At 48.4% G+C, this 18,127-nt stretch overlaps 1 protein-coding gene across 1 annotated transcript; it reads right to left on the reverse strand.

The window, feature by feature from the left end:
- Positions 1 to 729: 729 nt before the first annotated feature.
- Positions 730 to 2,040, reverse strand: CITED4 (Cbp/p300 interacting transactivator with Glu/Asp rich carboxy-terminal domain 4). The gene has a single exon (XM_003891670.3). The coding sequence runs from the start codon at positions 1,801 to 1,803 to the stop codon at positions 1,249 to 1,251; it is 555 nt and encodes a 184-aa protein (XP_003891719.1). The 5' UTR covers positions 1,804 to 2,040; the 3' UTR covers positions 730 to 1,248.
- Positions 2,041 to 18,127: the final 16,087 nt, after the last annotated feature.

Genomic DNA, 18,127 nt, shown 5'->3' on the forward strand with positions numbered 1-18,127 from the left:
CCCAGCTAATTTTTGTATTTTTAGTAGAGACAGGGTTTCATCATGTTAGCCAGGATGGTCTCAATCTCTTGACCTCGTGATCTGCCCACCTCGGCCTCCCAAAGTGCTGCCTAAGCACTGTTTTCTAGAACTCATCAGTCTTCCTTGCAGCAAGATTAGTTTATTTCCAGGCCTGTTAGCCGCCTCCTCCCACCTGGACTGTGATTCCATGAGAGCATGCACCAAGTTGACACAGGGCCTGGAATAAAATCAGCACCAATTTGTAGAATAATAATTGCTGTCACTTATTGAGAACTGCCCAGGTGTTTGGCACTGTGCTAACGGCAGCATAACTACCTGAGGAGACGCGGACCATCTCCCTCTAGGAAACAGCCTCAGAAATCAGAACGGATGGTGCCTTGGGCAAGGGAGAGTCAGGGTCCAAAGCTAGGCTGTCTGAACCCGGTGCCACCCAGCTCCTCTCTGGCAGAGCACCAAGCTCCCCCCACCCTAGGAGCTGGGAAGTCCAGTGGGTTGCCCCACCACCCAGTGGCAGCCTCTGCCCTCCAGGTTGTGACATAACAATTGCACAACCCACAAGATATTTTTGAAAGAAACTGTCGGTTTCCTCTCCTGGGCACTGCTGGGGACTGTGGCCCCCATGCCATCCACTGTCTTCAGCAGCCTTGGGACTTTGGAAGCTAAATATAGTCAGGGCTCGGGGTGATAAGGAAATGAAAACGGCAAGACTGTAAAGTGACCCAGTTTTATTTTGGTTTTGTTGGCCAGATAGGGCATTGCTCCACGGGTTCGGGCTGTACAATCTTCCCCTCCTTGAGGTGGGAGGCCCAGCAACGGCTGGGCCCAGGCAGCGGGGTGGGAGGCTCAGGAGATGGTGGCTCTGGGGACCCGATTCCGAGGAGAGAGAGGGCAGCAGGCAGAGGCCTGCAATGGCTCAGATTGGGGGGAGAGGGAGGCGAGGGGGAAAGAACACGATCCAAGAACCGGAGTCCGAAAGCTGAAGCTGGTCCAGTCTCCTTCACTTTACCGCCGAGGCTGGGGTCAGAGAAGTGAAGCCAAACTGTCCTCCGGCAGGAGGCAGGGCCTGGAGGGACGCCAGGATCCCAGCCCGGTGCCCGGCCCCGAGCACACAGCCGCCGACTCCACCCTCGCGGAGGGCGCGCGCGGGGCCCAGTCGCCGCGTGCGGGGTCCGGCGGGCAGTCGGGCCCCTTCTCCTCTCGGGCACGCCGGGCGGGCGCCGGCCGCGCTCAGCAGCTGACGGAGCCGGCGGGAGGCGCGGACCCCAAGTCCGAGAAGCAGTCGAACTCGCTCTGGCCCAGGAAGAGCTCGGGCAGCTCGCGCACGCGGTGCAGCCCGAGCTCCAGCTCCAGCGACGTCAGCGCCTCCTCGTCGATGAGTTCGGCGTCCATGCCGCCCAGGGCGAGCGCGGGCGGCGGCGGGGCTGCGGCGCTAGGCACCGGCAGCGGGCCCTGGGGGCCTCCCGGCGCGTTGGGGGGCGCGGTCGCGCGGCCGGGGTACGGCGTCGCCACAGGTTGCAGGTGCGCGCTGCCCGCGGCCGGCGGAGGCACTGCCGGAAAGGGCTGGAAGGAGGACGGCGGCCCGAAGGCCCCGTACGCCAGGGCCCCGGGTTGCGGGGGCGGCGGCGGCCCCAGGGGAGCCCCCCGCGGCCTCAGCCCGCTGTCCAGGCCTGGGCCAGCGTACGGCGGCAGAGTCCGGAGCGCATGAGGGCCATGGGCGGCCGCGGTGGACGGCGGCCTCTGCACCAGGCGATAGCCCTCGGCGAGCATCAGGTGGTCGGCCATGGCGGCGGGCCGGCTGCCTGCGGGGACAGTGCGCGGTGGTCAGCGCCGGCTCCCCCGGCCCGGGGCAGCAGCTCCTCTGCGGCGGGAGACCCGGGCACCGTGCGGTCCCTGCAGATCGGCCGGGCGGAGCAAAACCAAACCCGACTGGTGCCCCGGCCCAGCCCACTACTGCGCACCTTGCGGCCGCAGCTCCAGGTCACAAAGGCCCGCACCGTATAGCGCTCCGAAACCTCCGCGCCGCGTACCGGGGCTCGGCGTATTCTTATACCCAGAGGCGGGGCTTCCCCGCCCTCGGACGCTCATTGGCTGGGAGAGACGCTTCTGGGCGGGCCGCGCACGTCTGCATCTAGGTCTTGGCCCCGCCCCCCGCTGGAGCCCCGCCCCCTTGGTACCCCGGCCCCGCCCCAGGCTCTGAGCACCGCCCTGGGGAGGGGTATTTGGCACTTTCCGAGGGATTCGGTCTGGCCTTCAGGGCTTCGGAATGAGGCTTGGCTGGGGTCGAGCTTGAACTGACCAGAAGGTGGGGTGGGAGGGCCAGAGTTTTTGGCCCCTCGAGAGCTGCAGGATGTCAGGCCTAGGCAACCTTTTAACTTTCCAGATTGAGACCGAGGCTCAGTGGCGGAAGAGGCTTCTTGGAAATACACAGCAAAGCCTTGATCCAAGTGAGACTCGAGCCCAGCCTTTGTGATTGCACAGCTACAGAGGGCGCATGCACCTTAGCGGTGCAGGGTCCTCGCAGGAGGTCAGCTGTCCATCCCCATAACCCCCAGGAGAACCTGTTGTTCCCCTTCTAGTTCCCACTGCACCTTGTCTGTTGAAGCATGTACTTAGTTGTTATTAAATTAATTTATGGGCACGTCTCCTGAAGGACTTGTTCATCTTCTTATTCTCAGCACTTGGCCCAGAGCCTGGCCCCGAGCAGGCTTTTAGTAAAAGCTGAGTGAATGAATTAATGATGGAATGAATTGCAACTCTCAGCGAGCCTCAGTTTCTTCATCTGTAAAAGGTAAAGAACAGCAGCACTGGCCCTTTGTGAGGGGTAAGTGAGGGCATGTGTGTACAGTGACCCGCACAGTGCCTGGCACGTGGTAGATGCTCAAAAGTGTCCCTCAGATGAAAGAAAGGCTGTTTAAGTTCTGTCCCAAAGGGCCTTCCCTTGATAACAGCAATAATAACTTGGACTTTTGGAGTGCTTTACATTCTACAAGTATTTTGTTGGGGGCAGGACATGGATTATCAGCCCCATTTTGGTGATGAGGAGAAGCACACAAAGAGAAAGTGGATGTCCAGAGGTCACAGGCAGTCAGAGTTACCTTGTGAATGCCATGTGTTTTCCAAGTCCTTAGGGCAACTGGAGTCTTTCCCGTGGCCAGGAAACAGCCTCCCAGAACCTTGCCTTCCACGCATTTGATACTCTCTCTCCCTTCTCTGCCCTTCCTCCCTCAGTGGCGTCCTCAGAACTTCCTGGAACTTGGGTTTATCCAGGTGATGGAGAGGGGAGAGCCCTAGAGTGAGAATTCAGAGGCCTAAGGTCTTTTTTCCCCTCTTTCTTCTTCTTATTTTTTAAAATAGAGGAGAGAGTGGGGGCGGCATGGGGGAGTGAGGAGGGCCTCAGGCTGATCTTGAATCCCTGGCTTCAAGTGATCCTCCCACCACATCTTTCCAAAGTGCTGGGATTATAGGCATGAGCCACTGCGCCCAGCCAGAGGCCCAAGCTCTAATCATATCTCTGCCACCCGCAGGTGTGTGACCTCCACCACCAACCAGCTGTGACTGTTGAGTGTTGAGCAGGGAGTATCACTTGATACCCCGGGGCCTCAGCTTTCTGCTCTGTGAAAGGGAGATGGTGATCTTGCCTGGCCAACCGGAGAGCTTGTGGGAAGTGATAAATGACCATGGGTGTGGTCACATTTTTGCAAAGTGTAAAAAGCTACACCCTGGAATTTATTCCCCCGAATCTTTCTCTACAGGTAAGGCTTCTCACAGGAATTCCTAAACCTGGCCATACCTCACACTTATCTGGAGATGTAGGGGGTAAGAGGTGGGTGAGTGGGTGCTTTGAGAAAGACAAAAAATCTCTGCCCAACCCTAACTTCCTGACACAGACTCTCCGAGGGTATTTTTAAACCACAAGAATCTGTATTTTAAAAAATCACTCTGGGCTGGGCACGGTGGCTCATACCTGTAATCCCAGCAATTTGGGAGGTGAAAGTGAGAGGATTGCTTGAGCCCAGGAGTCCAAGACCAGCCTGGGAAACATAGTGAGACCCTGTCTCTATAAAAAATTAAATAATTAGTTGGGCATGGTGGCACCTGTCTGTATTCTGAGCTACCCAGGAGGCTGAGGTGGGAGGATTAACTGAGCCCTGGAGGTGGAGGCTGCAGTGAGCCATGATGGTGCCACTGCACTCCAGCCTGGGCGACAGAGATCTTGTCTCAAAAAATCAACAAGCAGGCCAGGGGAGTGGCTCACGCTTGTAATCCCAGCACTTTGGGAGGCCAAGGCAAGTGGATCCCTTGAGCTCAGGAGTTTGAGACCCCTGTCTCTGCAAAAATAAAAAATAAAAAATTGGCTTGGCATGGTGGTGTGCACTTGTAATCCTTGCTACTCAGGAGGTTGAGGTGGGAGGATCACTTGAGCCTGGGAAGTCGAGGCTGCAGTAAGCTGTGATCACCCCATTGCACTCCAGCCTGGGCGATGTAGCGAGATCCTCTCTCAAAAAACAAAACAAAACAAAACAAAATTATTCTGCCATCATTGGTCTTAGGACACCAGCATTTGGGAGCCATTGCACCACCAGATGATTTTCCATTTTTTAAAAAAAAGTGTGTATGACTAATGTTTAAGATGTTCTTTAGGCCGGGCATGGTGGCTCATGCCTGTAATTCTAGCACTTTAGGAGGCCAAGGTAGGCAGATCACCTGAGGTCAGGAGTTTGAGACCATCCTGGCCAACATGGTGAAACCCCTGCCTCTGTAACATACACTAACTGGGTGTGGATAATACACCTGTAATCTCAGCTAATGGAGGAGGTTTATGCAGGAGAATTGCTGAACCTGAGGAGTTTGCAGTAATGAGATAGTGCCATCACCTAGCCTAAGTGGACAGAGACTCCCAAAACAAAACAAAACCAGAAAAACAAAAAGAAAAGGGAAGCTTGAAAGAAAAGACAAGAAAAAGGAAAAATAGAGGGGGCTGGAGGGTTAAAGTGTGGGGAGAGGGGAGTGTTTGTAGTACCTAAGGGTTATCTGGGGCAAAAGCAGGCTGGGTGTGGTGGCTCACGGCCTGTAATCCCAGCATTTGGGAGCTGAGGCGGGCAGGTCACTGAGGTCAGGAATTTGAGATCAGCCTTATCTAACATGGTGAACCCCACTTTCACAAAAAGTACAAAAATCACCATTGGTGGGTGGCACGCACCTGGTAGTCCCAGCTTACTCAGGAGGCTGAGGCAGGAGAATCGCCAGAACCCAGAGGCAGAGGTTGCAGTGGAGCCAGATGGCTGCCACTGCACCCAGCCTGGGCAACAAAGCAAGACTCATCTAAAAAGAATAAAGAAAAAAAAAGCGGTATCAGCAAGGGAACGCTGGAGCAGCACTTCTAAAACTGAAGCAATAAGTCCTAAAGTGTCAGCCTTACCAGGGACCCCATTAGAAATGCACATTCTAGGGCCGTATCCCAGCCACAAATCAGTTTCTACATCAGAAACTGGGCTGGAACTCAGCATCTGTGTTTTAATAAGCCCTGCGGGTGATTCTGGTTAAGGACCTCTGAGTTAGGAGGAAGCCTTCAGCAGGGGTGAGCCGCAGCCCTGAGGGAGTGTGGACAGAGCGAAGTGGGGCCGGGAGGGTAGGAGGGAGGCCAACTGCATTGAGGCCTTGCAAGGACTTTGGCAGAGGAGTGACATGATCTGGCTTTTGCTCTGAAAGAGTCGCTATGGTCGGACCTCATTTGTTTCTAGAGTTTCCATAAACTGCTTCCTCGAGGCTCCTTGGATGCCCCAAGCACATTCGCTTCTCAGGACTCTTGCTGTGCCCTCTGCCTGGAATGCCCTTCCCTCAAACAGCCACAAGACCTTCCCTGACCACCCTCTATCCTCTCTGTCCCCTTCCTCTGTTTTGCTTCTGTCCTTAGCACCTACCACCATACAGTCATGCACTGCATTACATTTGGGTCAAGACGATGGTCCTATAAGATTACAATGGAGCTGACAAATTCCTATCACCTAGTGACCTTGTAGCCACCCTAACGTCATAACGCAACACATTCCTCACGAGTTTGCGGTGATGCTGGTGTAAACAAACCTACTGCGCCCCCAGTCATATAAAAGTATAGCACATACAGTTATGTACAGTACACTTGATAATGATGATAAACAACTATGTTACTGGTTTATGTACTTACGATATGTTTTATTGTTATTTTAGAGTGTACTCCTTCTACTTAAAAAAAAAAGTTAACTATAAAGCAGCCTCAGGCAGGTCCTTCAGGAGGTATTGCAGAAGAAGGCACTGTTATCACAGGAGATGACAGCTGCATGTTACGGCCTCTGAAGACCTTCCAGTGTGCCAAGGTGTGGAGGTGGAAGACAGTGATGTTGACGATCCTGACCCCAGGCTAATGTGTGTGTTTGTGTCTTAGTTTTTAACAAAAAAATAATTTAAAAAAATTTGAAAATAGAGAAAAGCTTATAGGATAAAGATGTAAAGAACAAAAGTGGGCTGCGTGTGGTGGCTTACGCCTGTAATCACAACTTTGAGAGGCTGAGGCAGGAGGATCACTTGAGCCCAGGTGTTTGAAGCTAGCCTGGGCAACATAGCAAGATCCTTGTGTCTACCAATAATAAAAAAAATTAGTCAGGCATGATGGCATGCACCTGTAGTCCTAGCTACTTGGGAAGCTGAGGTGGGAAGATCGCCTGAGTCTAGGAGGTTGAGGCTGTAGTGAGCCAGGATTGTGCCACAGCACTGCAGCCTGGGTGACAGAGTGAGACCCTGTCTTTAAAAAAAAAAAAAAAAAAAAAAAGCTGGTCTCGGTGGCTCATGCCTGTAGTGCCAGCACTTTGGGAGGCCCAGAAGGGCGGATCACCTGAGGTGCGGAGTTCGAGACCAGCCTGGCGAACATGGCAAAACCCCATCTCTACTAAAAATACAAAAATTAGCCAGGCATGTTGGCGCGTGCCTATAATCCTAGCTACTTGGGAGGCTGAGACAGGAGAATCACTTGAACCCAGGAGGGAGAGGTTGCAGTGAGCCAAGATCACAGCACTGCACTCCAGCCTGGGCAACAGAGCAAGACTCTGTCTCAAAAAAATAAATAAATAAAGAGAAAGAAGGAAAAGCTATACAATGTGCTTGTGTTTTAAGTGCTGTTACAAAAGAGTTTAAAAGTTTTTTAAAAGTATATAACATTACAGTAAGCTAAGGTTATTATTAAAGAAATAAATCTTTTTTAATAAATTTAGTGTAGCTTAAAAAGTCTACAGTTGTGTACAGTGATGTCCTAGGCCTTCACATTCACTTACCACTCACTCTCTTACCCAGAGCAACCTCCGGTCCTGCAAGCTCCATTTGTGGTAAGTGCCCTATATAGGTGTACCAGTTTTTAAAAATCTTTTGTACTGTTTTTTTTTTTTTTTCCTTTTTTTTGAGTCACAATCTCGCTCTGTTGCCCAGGCTGGAGTGTAAGGGCGTGAACCCGGCTTGCTGCAACCTCCAACTCCTGGATTCAAGAGATTCTGAAGCCTCAGCCTCTGAAGGAGCTGGGATTGCAGGCACCTGCCACCACGCCTGGCTAATTTTTGTATTTTTTGTAGAAACGGGGTTTCACCATGTTGGCCAGGCTGGTCTTAAACTCCTGACCTCAAGTGATCCACCAGCCTTGGCCTCCCAAAGTGTTAGGATTACAGGCGTGAGCCACTGTGCCTGTCCTATATCGTATTTTTATTTATTTTATTTTATTTATTTTTTTGAGACCAAGTCTTGCTCTGTCACCCAGGCTGGAGTGCAGTGGTGCAATCTCAGCTCACGGCAAGCTCCACCCCCCAGGTTCACGCCATTCTCCTGCCTCAGCCTCCCAAGTAGCTGGGACTACAGGCACCCACCACTGCGCCCGGCTAATTTTTTGTATTTTTAGTAGAGATGGGGTTTCACCATGTTAGCCAGGATGGTCTCAATCTCCTGACCTCGTGATCTACCTGTCTCAGCCTCCCAAAGTGCTGGCGTGAGCCACCACACCTGGCCTACTGTATTTTTATACCATATGTTTACTGTACCTTTTCTATGTTTAGGTACATGAATGCTTACCATTGTGTTAGAACTGCCTACAAGGTTCAGCCCATAGCGTGCCGTACAGGTTCGTAGCCTGGGAGCAATAGGTTATACCGTATAGCCTAGGTGCGTGGTAGACTGTGCCATCTGGGTTTGTGTAAGTACACTCCATGATGTTTGCACAATGATAAGATCACCTGACAACATGTTTCTCAGAACATATGCACATTGTTAAGTGACTCGTGACTGTATTTCACAGAATGATTCCCCACCACTGGGTCAGCTCCCAGTGAGCACAGACATTGAAAATCTTGCTCTGCACTGTCTTTCCAAGGCATCAGAACAGTGCTTGACACACAGTAGGGACTTAATAAGTATTTACTGAATGAATAAATTAGGCACAGAAAAACTTGCTATCCTTGTGGCTCATGACTGTAATCCCAAGACTCACAGTTAGTATCCTTATCCTTACTGTCCTTATGTTTGAGCAAAGACTTTTTGACAGAGAAGGAAACTGAGACCCAGAAAATGGTTGGAATTGCTGAGGTATATATGTGTGGTGTGTGTGCGGTGGAATCAGGAGTGGAAGCAACATTTGTAGCCCTTGGAGCAGAGCCTTTCACACTGACCTAAGCTGCTTTTACTGTAAACCACACCTTTACAAGCACGAGTAGACAGGACCATGGTAGACCTTGGCCCAGGTGGGTACTGACCCAGTGAAAGGCACTGGGCCCTGAGCTCTGTCTTGTGCTGCGGGGCGAGGATGCAGTCCCTTCCTCTCCCTCCCTGTGTCCAGTCCCCCTTCTGAGGACACACTGGAGGATCCACCCTAGGTGACTTCTTCCTCCCTCAAAGACCTCAGGTCCTGACTGGCATGGGCACTTGATTTGATACCTCTTGGGTTTTGCTCTTGCCGACTGCCGCATTTCCAGCACTCAGCAAGGGACTCAGACAGGCCTCAGCAAATACTGTCTAGAGATTGACTGAGACTGGAGGGCTCAGGAGAGGGTGTGGGGAGGATCTCATTCTTGAACTTCTGAATTGGTTTCCTGGTCCATAGCTGACCAGGCTCCCAACACCCCCAGGCAGCTTAGCAGACTTACACTCAGACCTGGTGGCTTCTCTGATGCTGAGGTCTGGGCTGACTGGCAGGCAGAGTTTTTCTCCTCTGCCACTTTTTCTCTGTGTTGCAGAGGAGGGGAGATATTTCTACCACATCCCCCAAGGGCCATGTCCTCTAAGAGACCCCAGCTGATGATCTGCACCTTTGTACCTGAGGCTCAGATGAGAAGAACGAAGCTACAGGTTGGACGCAGTGGCTCATGCCTGTAGTCCCAGCTACTGGAGAGGCTGGGGCAGGAGGATCACCTGAGCCCAGGAGTGAGCCATGATTACACCACTGCACTCCAGCCTGGCTGACAAAGTGAGATCCGGTCTCAAATAAATAATAAAAAAAATGTAAAAAGATTGAGGCTACAGCACCTGATTGTAACAAGAATAACATTAGTTAATGTTTACTGAATATAGTATACCAGACATGGCCTGGATGCTTTACAGATACTATCTTATTTAATCCTCATAATAAACCTGTAAATAGTTACTTCTGTCATTCCCATTCCACAGAGGAGGGAACTGGAACTCAGAATGGACAGTGACCACAGAGCCACACAGCTAGTGATGGAGGGCAGGCATGTGGCAGCTCTGCTAGTTGCCTCTCAGGTGGCACTTTCCTCTTCCCCTTTACCTGCATGCACTCCTGCCCCAACAATACCAGCATAAGAGAAAGGTGACATTTGAGCAAAAACCTAAAGGAGGCGAGGGAATTGGCCAAGCAGACATGGAGGTGAGTAGGAGAGCATGCTAGATAGAGGAAAGAGCCTTCCATATCTGCTTGGCCGATATTGCCTTTCTCTTATGTTGAGCACCCTATTTAATTGTAGTGGTTTTCGAATATGTCTGCAAATTCTTTGATACTTCTCCCTTAAATTTCCCTTTCCTTGAATGTGGGATAGACATAGGGACTCACTTCCAGCTAAGAGAATACTGCGGAAGTGATGGTCTCATTTCCAAGACTTGGTCATAAAAGATATTGTGGGTTCCTCCTTGCTCTCACTCTGGAATCACTTGTCCTGGGGAAAGTTAGCTGACATGTTGTGAAGATACTCAAGCAGCCCATGTGGAGGCCCACGTGACAAGGAACTGAGGCTTCTTGCCGTTAGTCAGAGAGGAATTAAGGCCTTTTGCCAATGGCTGTATGTGTGAGCCATCTTGGAAGCAGCTCCTCCAGCCCTAGTCAAGCTTTCAGATGACTGCAGCCCCAGCCAACATCTTGTTTGCAAATTCATGAGAAACCCTGAACCAGAATGACCTAGCTAAGCTACTCCTGGATTCCTGACCCACAGAAACCGATATACTAAATGTATGTTGTTTTAAACTGCTCAGTGTTGGGGTAATTTGTTACACAGCAATAGATAGTTGTCCCTTGGTATCCATGGGGGGTTGGTTTTAGACTCCCCATGGATACAAAAATCCTCATTTGCTCAAGTTCTCAATATAAAATAACATAGTGTTTGCATATAACCTGTGCATTATCCTTTGGTATTCCTCAAATCATCCCTAGAGTACTCGTAATATTGAATACAATGTAAATGCTATGTAAGTAGCTGTTATATTCTATTGCTTAGGGAATAATGGCAAGAGGAAAAAGTCTGTACATGTTCAGTACAGATATAATTTATTTTTTTTTCTGACAGGGTCTTAAAGTGCAGTGGTATGAGCATGGCTCACTGCAGCCTCAACCTTCCAGGCTTAAGTGATCCTCCCACCTTGGACTTCCGAGTAGCTGGGGCCGCAGGCATGCACCACCATGCTTGGCTAATTCTTTTTCTTTTCTGTAGAGACATGGCCTTGCTATGTTGCCCAGGCTGGTCTTGAACTCCTGGGCTCAAGTGATCCTCCCATCTTGGCTTCCCAAAGTTCTGGAATTACAGGCATGAGCCTCTGCACCTGGCCTAGACACAATTTAAAACAATTTTTGTTTTTCAATTTGAGATTGGTTGAATTCACAGATGCAAAACCCACAGATACTGGTCGACTGTATATTAATATAGCAACCTGTCTCTGTTCCATCCCCCAAATGAGCCTTACCTTGCTCTACTTTCTATTTTTTCTCAGCATTTATCATTGACTAACACACTAAGTAACTTTTTGTTTGTTTTGTTTTGTTTTAGAGGCAGGGTCTCACTGTGTCAACCAGGCTGGGGTACAGTGGCACAGTGCAGCCTTGACCTCCTGGGCTCAAGCAATCTTCCAGCCTCAGCCTCCCAAAACACTAGGATTATAGGCGTGAGCCATTGTGCTTTGCCTCATTCCACATTTTAATACTTAGAGAACCTACAACCATATTTTATTGATTCTAAGACACAAAAATCTTTTTTCACACTTTAACTTTTCCAAAATAAAAATATTTTAGGCCAGGCATGGTGGCTTATCCCTGCAATTCCAGTATTTTGGGAGGCCGAGGTGAGTGGATTGTTTTAGCTCAAAAGTTGGAGACCAGTCTGGGCAACATGGCAAAATACTGTCTCTACAAAAAATTAAAAAATTAGCTGGGCATGATGGCATCTGTCTGTAGTCCCAGTTACTTGGGAGGCTGAAGTGGGAGGATGGCTTGAGCCCAGGAGGTGGAGGTTACAGTGAGATGAGATTGTGCCACTGCACTCCAGCCTGGGCAACACAGACAGACCTTGTCTCAAAATAAATAATCTTTTAAAATTGATAACATTTCATATTAATGAGATACAGTATGAATCAGGCACTGGTCTAGGTGTCTAAATGAAATAGGCAAAGTTCCCTGCCCGTGTAGAGCTGATATTCTGATGGTGGAGAGATAAACAATTAAAAGTAATAAATAAGTAAATCAGGCTGGGCCCAGTGAATCACACTTGTAATTCCAGTGCTTTGAGAGGCTGAGGCAGAAGGAGTGCTTGTGCCCAAGGGGTTGAGGCTACAGTGAGCCATGATCGTGCCACTGCACCCCAGATTGGGTGACAGAGCAAGACTCTGTCTCAGGGAAAAAAAAAAAGTAGAATGACAGATGCTGATTTTGTCTAGGGCATCAATTTGCCCACCTAAAAATCAGACACATTCCTGGCCAATGAGGTCTGAGCAGAAAAGGCTGGGTGGGGCTTCCTGGAAAGCTCTTTGAAAACAAATGGGACTATCCAGAACAAGTAAACTCACAGAAACAGAATGCAGACCGGTGGTTACCAGGTGCTGGGAGGAAGGGAGAATGGGGAGCAAGTGCTTAATGCATACAAGGGTTCCTTTAGGGGTGATAAAAAATGTTTTGAAACTTGATAGAGTTGGTGGTTGCACACACATGTTGAATGCATTAAATGCCAGCGAATTGTTCATTTTTAAATGGCTAATTTTATATTACATAGATTTCCCCTCAATTGAAGGGAAAAACAAAGATGGTTTCAGCCAGCACTAACTTTTTGTGCTTTGCCTTTCCTCTATCTGCCAGGGATGAGGATGTGATGCCTAGAAAAGCAGCAGCTGTTTTTTCTGCATAAGGACAGAATAATAGTAACAATAACAGCTAACACTTATAGAGCACTTAATATAGAGCCAGGTACTGTTTTAAGTTCTTTGCATACATCAACTCATTTAATATTTACAACAACTCTATAAGGAAGATACTATTATTCCCATGTTATAAATGAGAAAACAGGTACAGAGAAGAAAAATGATGGCCCATGCTAAGGAAGGCAGAGGGAAATCTAGTTGAAGCCTGAATCCTCCATGTGCCATGGAAACTCTGTAGCAGCCCTGGATTCCTACCTTGGTCTTCTTAACTATTTGAAAAAATCACCCCCTATTTAATGAAGCCATTTTAGTTAGGTTTCTGTTCCACACATCCTGAGATTCAAAGTCAGGTATGTCTGACATCAGTGCAAGTGTACCTAACCACTCGGCTCTCCTAGCCTGCAAATAAGTGGTCAAGTGCTTTTCAGCCTCTCTGATCCCAATAGATGGTGGCCCTCTTGAAGGTGGAGGGGGGTCTTCCTCCACTGTGAAGTCCCATCGTTGAGCACAGGACCTAGTCCAGATGGAGCAGTACAGTGTGGTGTTGGGATTAGCAGTTAGGACCCAGAGAAGGGGCTCAGAGTGCAGTGAGGAAGACATTCACTGGTGTAAAGCAGACATCAGAGATAAAGTGAGCCCAGAGGCAGGGGAACTTCAGGATGGTCAGGATCTGGACAGATGAAGAAGGCAGGAAACGGGCTCTCCAAACAAACAGCACAACTTTTGAGGGAACGCACCACGGTGTGAATGTACAGAGTGACGTTCAGGAAGTACCAGTAGCTGGGTGAGGCAGGAAAAATGGGTGTTGAGAGAGGGAGAGATCAGTCGTGAAGGGTGAAGACCTTTGAAAGTCAGGACTCAGAACACTGAAAACCATCTGTGCAGAGCTTTCTGTGTCATCTCACTGCAACCCAGGGAGAAATGGCAGGAGGTGTTTCCCCCATTTTACAGAAAGGAACTGACATTCAGAGAGGCTTGGTTTGGCCATTGTTGCCTCGCTAGCAAGTGACAAGAGTGGGACTTGAACCGGGGTCTTTTAACCTCATGCCCTACACTTGCCTGCTCAGGCAAGTGATTGTCAGCTTGCCTCTGTGGGTCGGGAGGGACAATGGAAGCATTCCGAGCGGGAAAGGGATGCTCCTTCTATTGGAACTTTCTCTTTTGCCAGTGGAAAGTATGGAATGGATTTGAGGTGACTTGCTGGGGCATGGCAGTGAATTCATTCATTCATTCATTCATTCATTATTTCCTTCAAAAGAACAGTTGCTGAGCTCCTACTGTGCGCCAGGCACTCCCTGATATCATGGAGCTTACAATTTAGTGACAAGAGAGTCAAGAACCGAGTGGAAAAAAACCCAAACAATTACAAACTGTCAAGGGCTGGGAAGGAAACAAGCAAGGTGATGTGAACTTATGTTAGAAAGAAGGGTCAGGGAAGGCCTCCGAGAGCGGTGTCAACAGGTTGAACTCTGACGGGGAGGAGGAGCCAACTCTGCCATGAAGAGAAGGAAGATGTTTGGGGCAAAGAAGGCAGTGTGTGCAAGTGCCCAGGTAGGAAAATCTGTTAGGTTTGAAGAACTGAATGACAGCCCTGAGGCTAGAGGGCGGTGAGCTGAGCATCGACCATCAGGCAGGTAGGCAAGGGTCAGATCACTGGGGCACCAAATCAAGAGTTTGGGTTGTGTCTCAAGTGGGATGGTAAGCCACTGGAGCCAGGAAGTCACCCTGCATGGCCCATCAGGACCAAAACCCTGTGACCCTGTGGAAGAGGGAGATTAGGGAAGTCAGGAGGGGCTCAATCAGCTGTAGTAGAGTCACACGTAAAGGAGGCAAGGGCATTAAGTTCTAAAATCAGCAGGTAAGGCAAAGTCATGTGCGGTCCTTAAGAATTCAGTCAGGAGGCTGGGCGCAGTGGCTCATGCCTATAATCCCAGCACTTTAGGAGGCTGAGGTGGGTGGCTCACTTGAGGTCAGGAGTTTGAGACCAGCCTGGCCAACATGGAGAAACCCCATTTCTACTAAAAATAAAAATAAAAAAATTAGCCAGATGTAATGGCATGCTACTTGGGAGTTCCAGCTACTTGGGAGGCTGAGGCAGGAGAATTGCTTGAACCCAGGAGGCAGAGGCTGCAGTGAGCCCAGATCATGCCATTGGGTGACAGAGCAAGAGTCTGTCTCAAAAAAACCAAAAAATTCAGTAAGGAGCATATTACATTTTTGTGAGTTCAATCCTTATAGTAATAGGTATGTTTTTACGTATGCTACATAGTAATATGCAGTATATGAAAAAACATATATGCAGTATATGGAAAAAGCATATACTTACACTATATACAAAGTACAAAGTGTATAATTTAATATTGCTTTTCTTTTTTTTTTGAGACAGGGTCTTGGCACTCCTATCCTGGACTAGATAATAATGTACAATCATAGCTGAAATTAGGAAAGATATATGCCAATGGCACAAGTTGCAGTCTTGAACTTCTGGGCTTAAGCCATCCTCCTGCCTCAGCCTCTGGAGTACCTGGGACTATAGGCATGCACCATCCATCACACCCAGCCTTTTTTTTTTTCCCCTCCCTCCTCTTTTCTTTCTTTCTTTCTTTCTTTCTTTCTTTCTTTCTTTCTTTCTTTCTTTCTTTCTTTCTTTCTTTCTTTCTTTTTCTTTCTTTCTTTCTTTTCCTTCCTTCTGCCTTCCTTCCTTCCTTCCTTCCTTCCTTCCTTCCTTCCTTCCTTCTTTCTTTCTTTCTTTCTTTCTTTTCTTTCTTTCTTTCTTTCCTTCTTTCTTTTTCTTTCTTTCTTTCCGTCTTTCTTTCTCTTTCTTTCTCTCTCTCTCTCTCTTTCTTTCTTTCTTCTTATCCTTTCTTTTTCTTTTTTTGTTTTGTGGGGATGGGGTCTTCTGCTGTCAGGCTGATCTCAAGTCCCGAACTCAAGCAAGTTTCCTCGTGTGACCCCCTAATGTGTGCATTTTAAATACATAAAAGAGAGAAAAGTGAGTTGGCTTGTGCCTGTAAAGTTGTTTGTGTGAATTACAATGTAAGTACACCGAGACTTCCCAGAATGGATGCTGTTGCTGCCCTGTCCAGATCCCCTTTCCCAGCTGTCATGATGTAGACTACTAACAATCTCAGCTGCCCCCTTCTCTTGAGAATTGTCCTCAGCCAAATAGAAGTTTCCCATCTCTCCAGCCCTAGTCCTTGCCAGTCCTGGGGACAGACTAGTGAGGGGTAAAAAAGGCTGGTCCCCTTGCCTCAATATGAGACTGACTCTGTGGAGTAATTGGCTGGGACCAATTCATCTTTCCTCCTTCCTTTCTCTCCCTCTTTTAAAAATTATTATTATTATTATTTTTAGATACAGGATCTCACTATATTGACCAGGCTGGTTTTGAACTCCTGACCTCAAGCAATCCTCATGCTTCAACCTCCCAAAGTGCTGGGATTACAGGCATGAGCCACTGCATCTGGCCAGATGATGAACTTGACCTCTGATTACCACATAACTGGGACTCAGAGACCTTCTTGCACATCTGTGGAAAGGGGAGTTTGCTCTGAACTGCGTTTCCTCACCAGCATCACCCATTCCTTAAGAGTCAGGCTGATAAACGAGTCAATGCTGAGCCCAAACCAGGCAGGATTAATCATTTCCTCCTCCACGCTGCTGCTGCTGCTGCATCCTGTGTCTGAGTCATTTCCTCATCCTTAATAGCTAACATGATGCCCAGTACAAAATAGGTATGGGGGAACCTTTACTGAATGAATGTCATTGAATCTGACACCGTTGGATGTCGGATCCACTCAGTCTACTTGGCCACACTTTAAGCAGCATGAGGGAAGAGCCAAGTTTTTTTGTTTTTGTTTTTGTTTTCTGAGACACTACGCAAACAGGTAGAGCTAAGTTTTACTCTTTGGTGTGGGAAGAGCAGGATGGTGCAGTGCAAGAGCATGAGCTCTGCAGACACTCAGGAGTCCTGTGCTTGAATTCCAACTCTGTGCCTCTGGGTCTTGAAATTTTAGGCAAATTATTTCTCTTGGAACCTCAGTTTCCTCATCTGTAAAATGGGGGTGATATTAACCAGAGTTATGTGACCAGGCAATTAGGAGGATTAAATGAGATAATGCAACTAAAATTTCCATCATTGACCTAACACAAAGTAGGACTTGGTAAATATTAATTTTCTCTACTCTGTTATCCCCATAGGACCTAGAACATGGGGTAAATGCTAGGTCACCTTCAGGCCACCCTGGACCATCCAGCTGTAGCTAAGCCATCAGCTGACTACAGCTGCATGAATGAGCCCAGGAGATAAGAGCAGAAGAATCACCCAACTGAGCCCAGCCAAACTGCAGCATATAGTATCATGAGCTAATAAACAATTCCAGCTTTAAGCCCTAAGCCGTAACAATTTGAAGTCCTTGTTATACAGCAAACACTGTTGCAAACAATGACGTTTTAAGAAGAGCTGGGATTGAGCTGGTATTTAGGAGCAACTGAAACCAGGACTCTCTTGTTCTGTCTCATGTCTTTCCTTTTTTCTGCACATTAGCTTCCTTCTCTTTCATAGCACATTGATTTTCTTCATGGTGCAGAGAAAAAGTTTGAGTTTTATAGCTTGCATCTTCAAGATAATGGTGAAAAACTGATTCCATTTTCTGCATCTCAGATCTAAAAATCCCTGGGAAAAGACTCATTGGCCCAGCTTAGGTCAAGCCTCCCCTTGGACCAATCAACTGTAATGGAGTGGGGAGGGCACTCCATCACAATGCACATGATAGATGACATATGAGCAAAACTATATCCCAAGCACTGTTTTAAGGCTTAACATGTGTTAACTGACTTCATCCTTACAATACAACAATCCCATCAGAGCTATTATTGTCTCTGTTTTGAAGTGAGGAAACTGAAAACAAGCCACAGAGAGGTGAAGTAACTTGCCCAAGACTACACAGCTAAAAAGAGGTGCAACCAGGACTTACACCACAGCTGTCTGACTCCAGAATCCACCCACTTAATGACCACAATGGTCTGCCTCTCATACTGAGTTCCTGGGGGGGTTCCAGTAGAGTGAGGGGTGGGCAGGATGGAGGCACTCCAAGGAAATATCTGGAATGCTAACCCAGAGAAGGAAAGCCTCTGGGGGCCCTTGATCTCACTGTCTTCAGGCCTCTAAATGACTCTCACTAGGCAATGGCAGTGGAAGGTTCTGGGTCACCTGAGAAAACAAATCTGGGATCAGTGGGTGGACACCACTGGAAAATGGGTTTCAGTTCAATGGTAGGAATTTCTTCAGAGTTAGGGATGTTAGTGCTCAAAGTCACACAACAAGCAACGGCTGAACTGGGGTTTAAACTTATGCCTGACTGAGTGCTAAGGCTTTGCTATTAACCACTGTGCCCTGTCTTCATTTCCTTCTCAAAATGAGGAAAAGAATATTGGTGGAGGTGGGGCAGGGAGACACAGTGCCTGC

This window comes from Papio anubis, chromosome 1, assembly GCF_008728515.1.
Source record: "Papio anubis isolate 15944 chromosome 1, Panubis1.0, whole genome shotgun sequence".
Classification (NCBI taxonomy): Eukaryota; Metazoa; Chordata; class Mammalia; order Primates; family Cercopithecidae; genus Papio; species Papio anubis.

What these genes read in the sequence shown, in the direction of transcription:
- CITED4 (XM_003891670.3), bottom strand. Translation starts at nt 1,803, where the DNA reads ATGGCCGACCACCTGATGCTCGCCGAGGGCTATCGCCTGGTGCAGAGG.